The 15,652-nt window shown below is 45.6% G+C and overlaps 1 protein-coding gene across 1 annotated transcript; it reads right to left on the reverse strand.

The window, feature by feature from the left end:
- Positions 1–3,508: 3,508 nt before the first annotated feature.
- Positions 3,509–7,048, reverse strand: LOC142776162 (uncharacterized). The gene is made up of 3 exons (XM_075879341.1): positions 6,755–7,048; positions 6,268–6,361; positions 3,509–5,996 (listed from the first exon to the last, which is right to left on the reverse strand). Exons 1-3 carry the CDS (start codon positions 6,905–6,907, stop codon positions 3,601–3,603), a joined length of 2,643 nt encoding a protein of 880 aa, XP_075735456.1. The 5' UTR covers positions 6,908–7,048; the 3' UTR covers positions 3,509–3,600.
- Between the last annotated feature and the right edge of the window lie 8,604 nt (positions 7,049–15,652).

Consider the following 15,652-nt stretch of genomic DNA (forward strand, 5'->3'; position numbering starts at 1 on the left):
TGTTTCCCGCGCGGCACCGCTGGGGTCTTCCATGGGCGGCTTCTGCCGAGCGCTGCCTCTGCAGCGCAGAGAAGGAGGAGGAGCAGGCCCCGTTGCCGCGGCTGCTTCTGGCATAGGGCTCCTATTTTGAGGGGTCGCTTCCTCGGTTTCAACAAACGTTTATTTCGGGAGCCCCTCCCCTTGGCGCAGGCCAGCAGCGTGGACCCCGCAGTCGCCTTGTGCCTGCTTGCTCCCCGCGGGTGATCCCTGTGAGCTCATCATCCCTCAGATGCGCCGCGTGGGAGCCTGCAGTGTTTACACACCACTCGGACACCGATGTCGGAAGCCGTTGCCCTTTGTCTCCTCTCTTACGCGTACGGAGCCGTGGTTTCAGGCTATTAGTAACCAAGGATCAAAGAATTAAACTGCGTATGTACGCGTTTCTTTTTTTACTATTTTACAACTATAAACCTAGGAGATCATGGGGAGTTGTCCTTTCGCTTTGGACCCTAAGTGAAAATAGCAGTTTATGAACAAATACTAAGCTTCCGATTCCGACAAATGCATGGGTTGTCCAAATCACATCCGTAAGTACCTATAATTGGTTTGAAAGACGCGTCAAAAATTGTACGAATAATGACATTTCACATACGACTCCGACAATTCAATAGAGGTGTCGAAAGAACCGGACCCAAGTTGAACAAGCCTATAGCACTGCGCTGTGTATGCTTGTGTCTCGCGCAGGGAGCTTCCAGATGTCATGTCAAGAACTTTTCGTTCAATGATCATTCGCTCCTTCAGAGTAGAGCGCGTCAAGGACAATTCCACGTTGCTTGAGAAGTAAACAACTCTATTCCAGTAATAACGAACCCCGAGCACGTCGTCGAAGACGTCGGATTTCTGCAGTATGCCCCCAGGCCTGCTATGTGTAAGGACTGCAGAAGAATGTAGTGATGAACCTTCGGCAAAAGAGTGGCCAATTGGGCTGGTTAGTATTGCATATTTGAAAGAAATACACTTTCTTAGTGTGTAGAAAACGTTTCAGGACAGTGCACTTTGTCCTATCTGTCTTCTTTCTGAAGCGTTCCCTGCGCCCTAAGGAAGTACAATTCTATCAAAAGTGATCCCTCGGCATTGCTATTGCCAAAAAAAAAAAAAAAATAGAGAACTATTGAGGTAAGTATTCGCATAATATGATATGCCAAAAAAAAAAGAGCAATGTCGACGTAAGCTACGGTGAAGGCCTGATTGCACATATACGCCCGCCATCTTTTTCTTTTTCCGTAAAAAAACTAAAGTGAAGCGAACCACCTAAAACGGAAGTGCTAAGCGTGCGTGATTACCCCAGTAAATTTGCGGTGAACATTTTCTCCGTCACAGAGCGAATCATACATACCACGACGGGCCTCGTGCTATATACGGTGGAAGGAGAAGTTTATAAAAAGAACCGCTGTTTATTCGAAGACGTTTCCCACAGCTGTCGCAGGAGGGCGAGTCGATGCCAGCTTTCTCCGGACGCGCTGTCTATAGGGCGCCGGCATAATGGCCCCACTTGCTTGGTTCTTAGCGGCATCATTTTTGTAAAAGTCACATGAAGTGTATACAGTGCAATTCTACCTGTCCACGTTCAGGCACTTTCAGAACAAGCTTTATATATATATATATATATATATATATATATATATATATATATATATATATATATATATATATATATATATATATATATATATATATATATTTATGTATGTATAATATGATCAAGAACGAAGCTGGGCTTCGGACACGCGGGCACCATGACCGAAGCAGATATGGAGGATTAGAACAGCTATACTGAGAAACGGGTGTTCTGTATGTATGTATGTATGTATGTATGTATGTATGTATGTATGTATGTATGTATGTATGTATGTATGTATGTATGTATGTATGTATGTATGTATGCATGTATGTATGTATGTATGTATGTATGTATGTATGTATGTATGTATGTATGTATGTATGTATGTATGTATGTATGTATGTATGTATGTATGTATGTATGTGTGTATGTGCGTGCGTGCGTGCGCACGCGCGCGCGTGTGTGTGTGTGTGTGTGTGTGCGCGCTACACGAGCGTTCATAACGGGCTTTGTGCAACAATCCAAATTGCACAAAAATTTATATTGACGGCAACATTGGCACTAACATAGGCAAGGATGCCCACCCTGTAGCCTCATGAGCTGGCCCATGTTCGAGAACGCGAACTGTTCACCGTGACGGGCAATCGACCTCTAGTTCGGAGAAATGCATCCAGCAGTTTGATCCGACGTCACGTTTATTGACATTTGCAGACATTATCGATTGGCCAGGTGTAGCACCCCGAACTCTCGAAGGCCCCGTCAATGACTTTCATATTGGTGTAAAGAGGTGATCCCGTCGCCATTCGCTTACAGTAAGCACATGGACAGCATAAAGCGGCACGGCCGTCATTTTGACGACAGACGGTGTCCGCATACCTCGAGTGCTCTGGCAGTGCATGGCGCTGCGCGATAGCGAGCCTCTCAGCACAGAGGACACCTGGAGGACGGTGATCACCAGTGGGAGGTACGAATCTGGGTTGTCCGGCGGGCCCACAATTCGGCGGAGGGGTTCATCCTTCCTGTCTCTGGGTGGGTGTGGCCCGCAGTCAACTAGGGTGCCTGAATGGTTTCCCTCGCCCGCCGCTCCGTACAGGGTGGGGACAACCGCGTCGTCTGCTAGAGCGTCCGCCATTACATATCTCACCCCAACGAAACACACTGCCTGCGCGCGCGTATGAGGAGAGTTTGAGAAGAGTTTAGTGCGAGAAATGGTATTTCGCGCTATAAAAAAGCAGTCTGAATATGTGCGTCTGTCATTGGAGACTGTTTGCAGGATAAATCTACATTAATTCATGAAGCGCACGCCTTTTCCTGTTACCTAAACTCACCGCACTCCTCAGTGGCTGTGCAGCGTGCCAGCCACTCAGTAGTGCTCGCATTGTACGCGTTGAACTTACTTCATCCTGCTTTTTCCCCCGCCTTGCGTGCCCTCGCAGCTCTGAATAATCTTGCGGGAATGAGATTCAGATTTGTTACACAGCTATTTTTCTGTTATAGCTGGTTGAGATAGTGAAACAGCGTAAACATCAATTGAATCTCTCGTTTTTATGTGACCACTGAGAAAAAAATCTTACTAAGTTATTGGAAAATACAAGATGAAATGCAGTAATAACGATTTTGATGCCCTATACCTGTTCAGTTTTTCTACTTTCCATAGATATATGTAAGCGAGCAATCTAATTATCCGAGAAGTATCACTCTCGTATTCTGCCTCTGTGACGCTGTGTCGGTATTGCTTCGACCGCAATAATATTAACTTACCATAAACATTCTCCAAAGATCACAACCTTAGTCAGCTTAAAGATCACAACGCTGTTTTTATCTAAGAATGTGATATTGTATAACAAATAAGAAAAATGTCTATGAACTTAAGGAGGAGGATGAAGAAAGGACAGGGAGGTTAGCCAGTTCACAATGAACTCAAAATATTTTAATCAAACAATAAGTGTTCTGAAAGAAAAAATAATAAAATTTATAAGTGACTGGTCCAGTTCGGCTGGTCACGGAAGGCTTACCCCAGCGCACGTCTTGCTTCCGTGTTCATTGACGCCGTTTGAACTAACGTGGCGCAAATGCACGCGAAGCCTCAGTCTTGCATAATTCGCAATAAGGAGTTTTGCTACGGCGTCACTGTGCTCGGAGCAAGTCTTTACGCAAGGGCGCACCATCTCGTTCAAATAATCGGTCACGGCCTTCAACGGGGACCTTAAGCGCAGCAAGCCCTCACTCCAACTTATGATGCCCCTGAAATGCTCTTCACACGACTTGAGTGTCAGCAAAACATCCTTGCTGGGATATGTGAGGTTGCCACCTTCACTCCTGTACTCCTTCAGAATAGTCAGAGTTGCGTGCTCGCTTTCAGTTGAGCCTAACAAGGCAGAATTACAATGCCCGCATCCCGCTACAACACTCAGCATACCTTTTAAAAGGAAGCCGCCGATGTAGAAAAGGATGTTGCATTCGTTTTCTTGAAGTTCTTCAATGAACAAAATTTCCGAGTCATCAATGACATCAGCTTCCACCTCCCCGTGCTCTTGTTTGCCTTTTGCAAGCATGTCGGCGAGGTACTTAGCATCGTCGACTTCGTAGCTTGACGTTCCGGGTGCATGAAGGAACTGACTCACGCACACAAGCTTCAGGGCACACTTTAAGTCATATGCGTTAGGAACAGGCTTCCTGATGCGCACCACCGAAAACAAATTTTCGAGGCAGTCTTGCAAGATTCTGCTCGTGAGGAAGAATTCGTATCCTTCACTGCGCAAGAGAATGTCTTGGAGACGAAGAACGACTTTTGTTGTTATTAGTAAACCTGCTTGCGAAGGCTTCCACTGTGCCTTGCTTCCCATCTTCATTCCTTGAAAAACTTCGAGGGCCGAGTTCAGTAGCTCAATTGATTCGTGGTACCTCCGCATGTCTCGAAGGCTGAGAGCAACTGATGGGTGGCGGGAAGACATTAGCGTGTACCAGTTGAATACTAATTCTAGAAACCAAGCTGTTGTCTCTGCCTCCGGCTCTATCGCGTCCTCTTTAATTAGGTACCGAATCGCTGCAGGAGCTTCCCTGAAGAAGCGGACAGCAACTCCCACTTTCATTTTTGTGAAATGGCCTCGCGAAATGTGTAACTCTGAGAGCCTCGGGGCGACTTTCAGCTCTCGTTCAGCATCATACTTAATTACACTGCGCACATGGTCCACGTTCACTTCTTTTGATGGCAGATTGTGCTGGCATACTGTTGCATCACTCAGAAAGAATACTTCCGATGAAAGCAACTGTGACTTGACATTCTTCAGCACGTGTGCAGCATCTGCTGTGAAAAACAATTCTTTGTCTTCCAGACAGGGGTGAGGCACTGAACATACAGTAATGGAATTCCTGTGGCTGGAGAATCCGAGCTCGCGCCACATAGCCCGATTAGAAGCCCCCATGTCGCAAGTGACGACACGGATTCTTAAAGAGATTTCCGCGCAGAGCTGCACTATCTTCATGACGTAGTCCTTGAGGATACTACCCTCTACATGACTTCCGGTGAAGTGGTAGGCAATCACTTGCTTCCATCTCGTATTCAGGCCTCCTACCATGAACACTAGTGCGTGATGTGCAGGTTCGTCTGGATTTTCTGGCATAGTTTGCCCCCCCAACACCACATCCTCAGCGCGATCGAGCTCGTACCCGCGAGCAATCTCCATTTCATCCAAGAACAAAGCACAGTCTTTTTCAATGTCTTGCATGTTCTCTGCTTTGATTTTGAGAACATCGATGACTTCCGTCAAAATTCCGGGAAGAAACTTGAGGCCCTGAAGGCGACGTGCAAGGGTTTTTCCGGATGGCAAGGGGTAGCCCAGATTTCTTAGTGTCTGGTAACCAGTTTTTCCACAGGAAAACTTAATCTGAAGCGCCTGCTTGATTGTTTCTGCAGACCAAGTGCTTCCCTTATTACTCTGGCGCCCAAGAGCCTGCAGCTGGTCATCATTGAGGAATTTCAAACGCTGTCCGAATAATTCCATTTTGGTTTCCAATTTTTTCACCTGTTTTTTTAGTGCTTGAATGGTTGAGGTGGCTTTCCGATGGACTTGATGTAGCTGAGTGTATTTTCTGCCCATATCGGAGAGCTGCTTATTTAACTGCTTGTTTTCACGTGCCCCGTCAGGTGCATCGGCCGAGATCACAACTTCTTCCCTTTCCATAATGTGCGGTACTGAATCAGGCGTCTGAGAATTGCAGCTTTGCGGTTGCTGTGCGCCAAGACTGTCTGTGCGTGAATTTAAATTCGCCTGTGCACTTGTGAGTGGCGTACAATTAATGGCCGTAGAGTTGTCACCGCGTGTTTCTTGGCATGCATCAGGCAACACAGCAGGTCCTGCCCTGTCCTTTGGCGCCTTCCTTTGTGGAGGCAAGCCTGCAGTGCAAAAAAGGACAGTCACAAGCTGCAAGTATTACAAGGTAGCCAGCTCTAATCACAGGCCTGTACTGGATTTTAGCAGTATTATAGGTTGCAGACATATGCCTTTTCTCAGGTCGCAGGCACGTACCCCGACTTTCTTAATATCCTCAAACGAGGAATTCCACGGATCATCCTAATTTTTGAAACTAAATCATTTTAGCCTTGTACTGTTGCCACCTGTTAGGTTCATACAGAATCTTTGACGCACAGTGAAACAGTAACTTACCCCTGAAAGGGAACACCGTTGGCACAGCGTTCGGCTTCAGTTTTATCCACTGGTCAGCTCGGTGCTGCTCGAAATGGCTTGCTTCAAAATGTGCCTGTAAGTCCGTTATGAACCATGAATTTTAGCTTAGCTTAGCCTAGACAGAATTACTAGAAAGACACAGTATACCACACAACTTTTATTGAATTTCGTGATTTGCAATAAACGAATGAAAAACACTTTTCTGTAAATACGCAATTTAATAACAAGCAGCCTATTTTGTTTATACATATAGTGACTAAAAACTGGTACAAACTTCAAATACTGCGGCTGCGCCACACGTTTCCATAGCTGCACTTTTAGAGATCGCAAAAAAAGAGAGAAAAACTGCAACTTAGACGTGAAGCGTTTACAGCACCGACAAAGTGACCCACAGACACGTATACACATTTAAAAAAACAAGTTTCAAAGTTCTCGACGAGAAAAGAACACATGTCGGGATACTCACACTGCATACACACGAGGACTTCGTAGGCTGCCACTTGTCTCGCTTAATCTTCACCATCCATAGCAGCCTTCTTTTGGGCTCTGTCGGAAAATGGTAGAGTTTCCAACCATTTCTGGAGTTGTTCGTGCACATGGGCACGCAGCACCCAGTCATTTCCCTAAAAAAGTATATGACAGAGCGGCCACAGCTCCTTCTTTGCTCCCGTCGCTATGCGAAGTGAGATCTGCAATGGCGGCGGCCGTCAGGAAAAACCGGTCGCGGCGGCGAGCACCCCGTCAAACAATGTCCCCACCCTGCAAGGAGCGGCGGGCGAGGGAAACCATTCAGGCACCCTACAGTCAACCGTCCGACTTTCTGACTGGCCGGTCAGAAAACTGACAGACCGACCGACCGAGCGACCGACTGACTGAATAATTATTGTGAAAAAATAGTAGTCACAATTTCGTGGTGACGGCTAGCCCTTTTCACTTGGTTATCAGGCTTAAAATAAAATTTAAAAATATAATCTTGAATTTGTGATGTTCATAGATGTCTGGTTAAAAAAAAACGCTAATATTTGGCACAAACAAGCACTCTAAACACGCACGATACGTAGTGGCTGGTACTTCAAGTGTCTTCGAAAAAGCGTTGAAGGACATTCATCGCTTTGTGGGGGACCTCTGGTGGCCATGAGCCTCGTATTGTGGATAGCGAAAAAAGTTCGCTCTGAGGCCAGTAAACAAAGTTTCCATTCAAGTTGTTATCTATGCGTGACGCACTTGGGACAGCCGGGCAACAGAGGATGCACATCCTGTTCACTATGGCCACATGGACATGTAGATGGCGCACGCTGAAATGCGGATAAGCACTTCTCGTGAGCCTGTTTGCACATCATCTCTCTCAATGTATTCTTCCTCACGTTCCTCTTTCGACATTTCTGAGAAAGTAATATAAAAGCAAACACCACTACAACTTAAGTGGTACTTCCAAGTTAGCAATAACTGCCCTTTTATTGTGGCTGAACGGAGACCAGCGGAGGCTTAAATTGCGTTTCACCCAAAGACCACGATGACAAGGGTGAAGCCAGTGGTCCCAGATTCAGTGGAGTGGAAAATCGTCCCCCAAACTGTCGCTTAGGCTAGAAGAATCGGAAGAAGCTAGGGCTCGTATTCTTAGATTAGACTTTGTTATTTCAGAATACAGCACAGATAATTTTTCCCATTCTATTTATTTACGCAGGCAACTGACATTTAACTTCATGATGTTAAATGTAAATTTAACAAGAAAATAGGGCTGCAGCACTATTTTCTTTTTTAACGTGCTGTAACGCCACACAGCTTCTTACATTTATACCTCATGGGTTTTCGGCGATCAATATAAATTTCAAGGTGAGACCTGTAGGCTACCCTCAGATCACTTCTTCTATTCAGTGTATTTGACCACAGTTCAGCGCAGCCAGTTCTGGTTAACTTCATAATACAAATGTAAAATTTAGTAGCTCTGTGTACACGAGTGCCTATGTTCACTAGTTCAGAGTGCAGTAAAAGTTGAGTCTGAGAAGATACGTTTACTCTAAAGAAGCAATAATACTTGTCAAAGAAAAAGTGAAAGGAGTCCTTCACGAGCGTTTAAAGTATAATCTAAATTTTCTCACTTGCCTTTTTTAAATCTCTTTGGCTTTGAAATGCGCCTAGCTCCTTTTAATAAGTACTTTGCGATCAGCCGTGAAACTCCTGTCTCTTATCACACATTTTCGTGTGGCGAACATGCGACTTGCCTGCGAAATGTCAGAGTTTAGGCAGATATTGAAATTGACACACTAACCCGTTTTGATTATTATTATAGGACAGTTGTTTGATTAGCAAAATTAAAGTCAGGTGATATCTGCTTGGCAGGAATACCTAAGACAAGTGCGATTTTGTAGCATCTGGCATAGACAAAAAGAAAAAAAAAGCAACAACAAACAATGACATTTTCTTTTAAGAGACAAGCGTTCGAAACACTATTCACCAGAGTGCCAGCTTAATTATAGCCCATTTTAATGACAAATGTTGTGAAAGAGCCACTAGCCTTCATCTTGAGTATTCTGCTAAGGAAGCTTCTGTGATTCAGTTTTGAAAGCAAATTATATAATAATTTTATATTTTTATATGAACATTTGTCCCACACGTGAAATCCGCCCTTCGATCTATGCTTTGTGATGCATATGCTTTTACAATACGGTAAGACGTCCCGCATTGGTGCACCTCTAGGACAATTACAAGCGGTTGTACATGACTGATCCTAATATACCTTAGCGCACGTTGTCCCTTTAACTGGCTATTCGGCAACTTCAACGATTGACAAGGCATGACGATAGTTATAGCGCGAGAACAAAATGACGACACAGAGACAAGAAGGACACGAAAGACACGAGCGCTTCTTGTCTCTGTGCCGTGTCTTCTTGTTCTGTCCTTCTTGTTCTGTCCTAGTTCGTGTCCTTCTTGTCTCTGTGTCGTCGTTTTGTTCTCGCGCTATAACTATCGTCATGCCATACCAACTAGCCCAAGCTGCCACACTTCAACGATTGACAAGGCCCGTGTACTGATGGGACTTGAATTAGTGTAGCGCCCCTGTGTCCCGGTGAACGGCCGCTTCGGCGCGAACGCCTTTCACATCCAATAAAAAGTGTGCGCTGCAAGAGCCAACAGAGAGTCGGCGGTGTTCTCCTCGAAAAAGCGGGGTGCCCGTTTCCTAGGCCGGTGAAATGCGGGTGGTCCCGTGATGCCACTTGCGCAAAGGTCACCCGCGTGTGCGTTGGGCGGCGGCCCGATGCGAGATCGCGACGCTTGTCACGTGGCCAAAATGTGCGCCTGAGTGTGCGCGCATGACGCGCAGCCGCTGTGGCTGGTCGCCGTCATCTTCGCGTCATGTAACAGCCCCTCCGCGCAGTTTCCTCACGAAAACAAACAGCGAAGAAAGTTCCCTGTGTCATCAAAGTCAGCTTATCAGAATTCCATTAACTTGGCCTCCTCTTTTTACCTTGCTGATAACCACTTACAATGGGAAATAGCCAAGTAATTGACATCATAATCTCATCACAGCGTGTTTTCGCATGCTGTAGCTCTTTCGGGAGCTTGCCTGTGGTAGTTTTCTGTTCTTTTTTACTTTTTTGTTGGCATAACTTTCACGGTGTGTCTATCTTGCAAGCCACCAATCCCGACCCTCAATCAGTTTGTCCTTAAAAAAAAAAAAGAAATAGATGTGATCGCATTTTATCGGATGAGGTCGGTTCACACAGCGTGGATTCGTGTGTTATGAGGACTATGTTCATTTTGCAAGAAATATTAGTCCTTCAGAAACCCTAACTATGATTATTTTCGTCGTTGTGCTTTGTACTGGCAAATACAGTCGTTTTTCACGTTATCCCAAGTTTGTTTCTAATGTGCTCGTAAATGGAGGTGCGGACAGCAACGAACACATTCTACGCGTGATTACATAAAACGCATCTAATTTGTACAGATGTTTTTCAAGAATGGAGCAGTCTCAAACAGACGCTTTGGAGCCTGAGTTGTGGCGTGCAATGTCGCAAATAGGCACAAGAGACGGAAAACAAAACAACGTGTTACAACGAATGTAAGGCAGTGATGATCGGTGCAGTGTACCTCCCTGGTGGTACAAACTGTCGTTGCTTGGTGTCACCAGCCGGTAGTAAAAGGGTAACCATTGCCTCCTTCGCTTATGCCTTCGACTCATTGCCAAAATAACACCACCTTCAACTGCCACAGCACACCGAGAGGAGCGTTGCGCTCACTCTCTTGCATGCGTAATTAAGTAAATCATGAACTTTTAGGGGCGAAGTTCCTCTTTGTCTAATCTCGTCCTGTGTAAGGCGTAAACGAGAGAAGAGAAGACGCGAAAAAAAAAAAGGAAGGCACTATTTCCCGAACAGTATATTAGACGGCTCTGTCTTATAGAAGTACACAAACTGCAGTTGAGTGAGGATATTCTAGATGGCGCTGAACCACTACTTTCCGATTGGCTGCTACGCGTGTTGTACCTGGGTGCGCGAGGAAGAAGTGCCTCTCTCAGTGTCCTGGGTCGTCGCCATACAGGGTGGGTCATTAGTGGGGTACGAACGAAGTGGAGGACCTCGATAGGCTTATCCACGGAGTGCATGGACGGACAGACGGATGCACGGATAGACGAATGCACGGGCCGACAGACAGACAGACAGACAGACAGACAGACAGACAGACAGACAGACAGACAGACAGACAGACAGACAGACAGACAGACGGACGCTTCGCCCCGCTCATCATTCACTCCGTTGATACGCTGTCATTTTTTTCTGCGGGATATTTCAAAGCACATACATATTACAGAATTATCCCAGTTCTGTGTAGATGAAGGTAAAATTATTCGGTTTCTGTGCAGAAACACGACTGTCTCCACTTCGTCAATACAAACATGCCCACTGGCTGCAGTTACTAAAGAGTGCATTATTAATTATTAGTTGATTTGGTGGCGAACAACAATAGTTATTGTCTCACTTTGTGAGTTCCCGGATGCATAATTTATCTGCTAAAGCGGATTCCATGTACTTACCTGTGCTGAATGTTACGAAAGTTATAAGGCTTAATTTTGAACACCGGGAAAAGATATATTGTGGTGGGTCGAAGCATGGTGTGATACCGCTTTTCTTTTTCGTATAGTACTATATCTCTCAATGACACATTCATCCATGTGTCAACATTGCAGGTGGGGGAGGGCAGTACAAACAGTCGAATTTGTGTACCACATATTGAGTAAAGTCAAGGTCGTTCGCTGACGTCTAAGCATCAGCCGATTCGTTTCTTGAGATACCATTGTGTTATGCTATCTACTCAGACGTCATTGTTCTTCCGTCATTTCTGAATTGATGGTCGATTTCAAGTGCTTCTCGGCAAAGATGCAACTGAGTGTCGACACTGGACGCTCTGTTAAGAGCCCCTGGGGAGTCGCCTTGAAGAGATATCTTAGGCAATTTTATATTTATAATAATAAATTTCAGCGCCAAATTAGGTATGCAAAGGCGGATGACACTGTCGTAATTCATTTTTGTAGAACGCTTTCTGCACCAGGTTCTATATAATAAAATGCAATAGGCTGCAGGCAACACATGTGAGACCAGTGAAGCCATTACGCATGAAAGGCAGACAGTCTTACCTTGTTTCACACACACACAAAAATCAGTTTTTTACAGAAGTGACATGTTTGACAGTTTGTTTGTTCTCTCTTCAGAACGGATTAAAAAATAATAATCTCATGGCACTTATAAAGCATCAAAAACACTTTAAGTGGACTGGCAGAACAGGTGCACGTTCTACCTACATAAAAAATTGCAATGTCTTGGCGGATCCGTCCTCTCACCGACGCTCTTCAACCTCATGATGATTGGGCTTCCCGAACGACTCTAGAGAACCAATGGGCTAAACCACACTATCTATGCAGACGATGTAACCATATGGTTCTCCACAGGGTCGGATGGCTTCATTGAGTCCGCCCTGCAAGAGGCCATCGAAACCGCCGAGTCCTACCTCGAACACACCGGTCTTAGGTGCTGCCCCGCAGTAGGAGCTGTTGATATAATTGCCCAAACACTGGGGTGCCATACCCAAAAAATGGAACCCTATGGCGGAACGGAAATATCACCCTCCAAACCAGAGATGGTCGTACAGTACCCAGGGTAGACACTATCAGGGTTCTCGGCATGATCATCGAATCTCGCGGAAGCACAACCAAACAGTACAGAAGCTCAGGACTAAGACTAAGAACGCCATACGACTCGTGCGTAGAGTGGCCAGCCGGCACCATGGCCTCAAAGAAGACAACCTGCTGCGTCTTGTACAATCGCTTGTTTTGTGCCCCTTTACCTGCGGCGCCGCTATACACAAATGGTTACGTGCATGCTGAGTGCGATCAACTCAATGCCCTTATTTGAAAGGGGGTCAAATGAGCCCTCGGCCTCTCTATCACCACTCCGACGCACAAACTCCTCGAGCTTCGTGTACACAACACGCTAGAAGAGATCGCCGAGGCTCAGAAACGAGTGCAATTGACCGACTCAGGACCACCAGTGTGGGCCGCCATATTCTGCACGAGCTCGGCTTCTCGTCGACGACCAGGGATCCCCCAGAGTTGACTGATCCCCCGTGAAATCCGCGACCTTAGCACGATCGCTTCCATTCCGCGAAATGTACACCCCGAATACACCAAAGGTGGGCGCCTTGCTCGGGCAACCGCCATTCATAAGCGCACATGTAAGCGGACCACGTCTCGTTCGTGGACGCTGATGCTTATCATAACAACCGAGCCTTCGCCGCGGTCGCTTTATCATCCGCGCAGCGGATTCTTAACTCGGGTACGATCCTCACCCGAAACCACGAAGTAGCGGAGCAAGTAGGTAGAGCTGTAGGTGCACTCTACAGCAAACGGGAAGTCATCTACAGCGACTCGAGACCAACCATCAGAGCTCTCGAACGTGACGTCGTCTCCGACCAGGCGTTACGCATCCTCCGAAGCACGGAACTGATTACTCTGAATCACCATAATGTCATCTGGTTCCCCGCCCATCTTGGCCGGGTGCCGAGTGGCCCATCCAACCTCAACGAGATCGCCCATGATGAAGCGCGCGCATTTACCGACCGCGCCGCCACAGGGCAACGCTATCTCGCTGAGTTATAGACCCATCGGGATGCACCCATTACGTACAAAGATATCACAAAGCACTTTCACCTTGAACGCCGCATTTTCCACCTCCACATTCCGAACTTAACAGACGGCAGGTGCGAACCCTACGCATATTGCAAACTCACACGTACCCAAAACTTGACAAGCTTCACGTTTATTATCCCGATGCATACCCCAGCGACACATGCCCATCCTGTGGACACATGGCGACATTCGCACACATGCTCTGGGAATGTGGAAACGCTCCTCCCGATTCTATCTCAAACAAGTGGGAGAGGTCTTCCAGGAGGTTACTTCTCGCCGACCAGCAATAGGCCGTCCAGTAGGCCCACGAAGTGGCCGCCATGTACTCCCTCTAGGTGGGAGGCTCCTGCTACGCGCTAAGCGCTTCCTGCAGGACAAAAATAAAGTTTTTCTATTCCATTAAAAAAAATCAGATCCACGTTATAACTTAGTTTATCGCATAGTGACAGCTGCAAAAAAGGAGACAAACCGTAATAAGGTCATGTATGTGTAACAACAGAGGAGTACAGGAAAAAAAAATAGCAGAGAATTTCAAGACTAGCACCGCTTTTGAGGGTATCTGGAACAAACGTGATCTACCAAATACATTGGAAAGCCTGTTTGCAGAAAGCATTCATTTATAGCGTTGTCCAACCATATCACTTGAGAACTGGCTAACCTTCCGGTCCTTGCTCCTTCCTTCCTTCCTCGTCGAAAAACCAACACATTTTGGAAAGCCAATACAGGGACGTATATAATGAAAGAATGCCTGAGTATTTCTGTAAGCCAGACGCGATTACACTCGAATGAAGTTTCTCAATTACAGCGTGCATTTGTGCAACAGGTAACAATTCAAAATCGAACCATTATGCTTTCACTTAGCTACCTACATGAATTTAGTGTAATGTTTCATGACGCTATTTTTCCTTGTTTTCCAGTTATTCACTTGAAGAGGCGTAAAAGCGCAAACGAATAAGGAAAAAAATACAAGAGAAATTGTCAGAGCAAATATCAGTCATAGGAGAAGCATTAGAGTTTCTTCTGCGCTTAGCCATAAGGAAAGAAATCTCTTGTATCTGCAGGAAGGAGGCGAATACTATAGGGAGTGAACATATTTTTTTCCTGAAAGTACATTAAACACGATGCCATAAAGATACTGCTTTTTGTTTCTGGTCTGTCGCGTATTATACACTGTGTACTCCAGACTATGAAGAGTCCTTTTATTTTTCTGTCGAGCCAAATCTTGGCAGGAAGTGCGTAGCACTGAAGGTGAAAAAAATGACTTCGTTGACGCCTTTAATGGGAACTTCTTTACTTTATTTAGGACTTTCCCTTCGTATACGTTTTCATACTCTGTGCGATACAATGCTATCAGTGACATAACCTCTACGAGATCTTTATATATTGTTTTGCATGTGCCTCCACAGAAATATTGTAATGAAGACCGTGCATTCAAGATGTCAAAAAAAAGATGCTCCTTCACGGAGGGAACCACGGACACTTGGTTCAGTTAGTCTTAGTCGGCGCTATGAAACCGGGTGAGGAATCACGCAGTCTTGTTGGTACAACTGCTCTAAAATATGGTTGGTTTGATCTCCAACAAATTCCTGCTCATGATTTGTCATAGAAATAAGTTACATAAGCCTACACCACCACTTCTGACCTATCGAAATACATTGTAACGTCTTGTTTATTCTCAAGTTGAACCCCACAAATGAATCGCAAAGAATATTCTGTGCAATCTTGCACATTTACATGGGGCATGCACAACACGTGGAGGCCGTACAACAATTGCGCAACAAGAAATAGGTGTTACACTGTCGGACGAGCAAACATGGACCGAGCATGTCTAACTCATTTCTTTTTTTGATCACGAACGCGTTCATTTGTGTCTCGGTAGTGTCCCAAATGCTGTCCTGAAATATAAATCCCCTCAATGTTCAGAAAAATGTGTGGTTTGTGGCGAAAGGGCCATTTTGAGCCCACCATGAGCATGGCATGTAAATCGCATTCTACCTGACATGTCATGATTTTCATGTTATCACCTATCATTCATCATTCACGTCGCATAATACCGATTTTGCTGTACATCAAGCTTGCGGCATGTCCGTGAGCGCAACATAAGCGTACAGCGTGCAAATCACGCTATACATGGCGTATGATATTTTCTCATTACCACTTGTCATTTATATTTGTCATACAGTT

The sequence above is a fragment of the Rhipicephalus microplus genome, chromosome X, assembly GCF_043290135.1.
Source record: "Rhipicephalus microplus isolate Deutch F79 chromosome X, USDA_Rmic, whole genome shotgun sequence".
Lineage (NCBI taxonomy): Eukaryota > Metazoa > Arthropoda > Arachnida > Ixodida > Ixodidae > Rhipicephalus > Rhipicephalus microplus.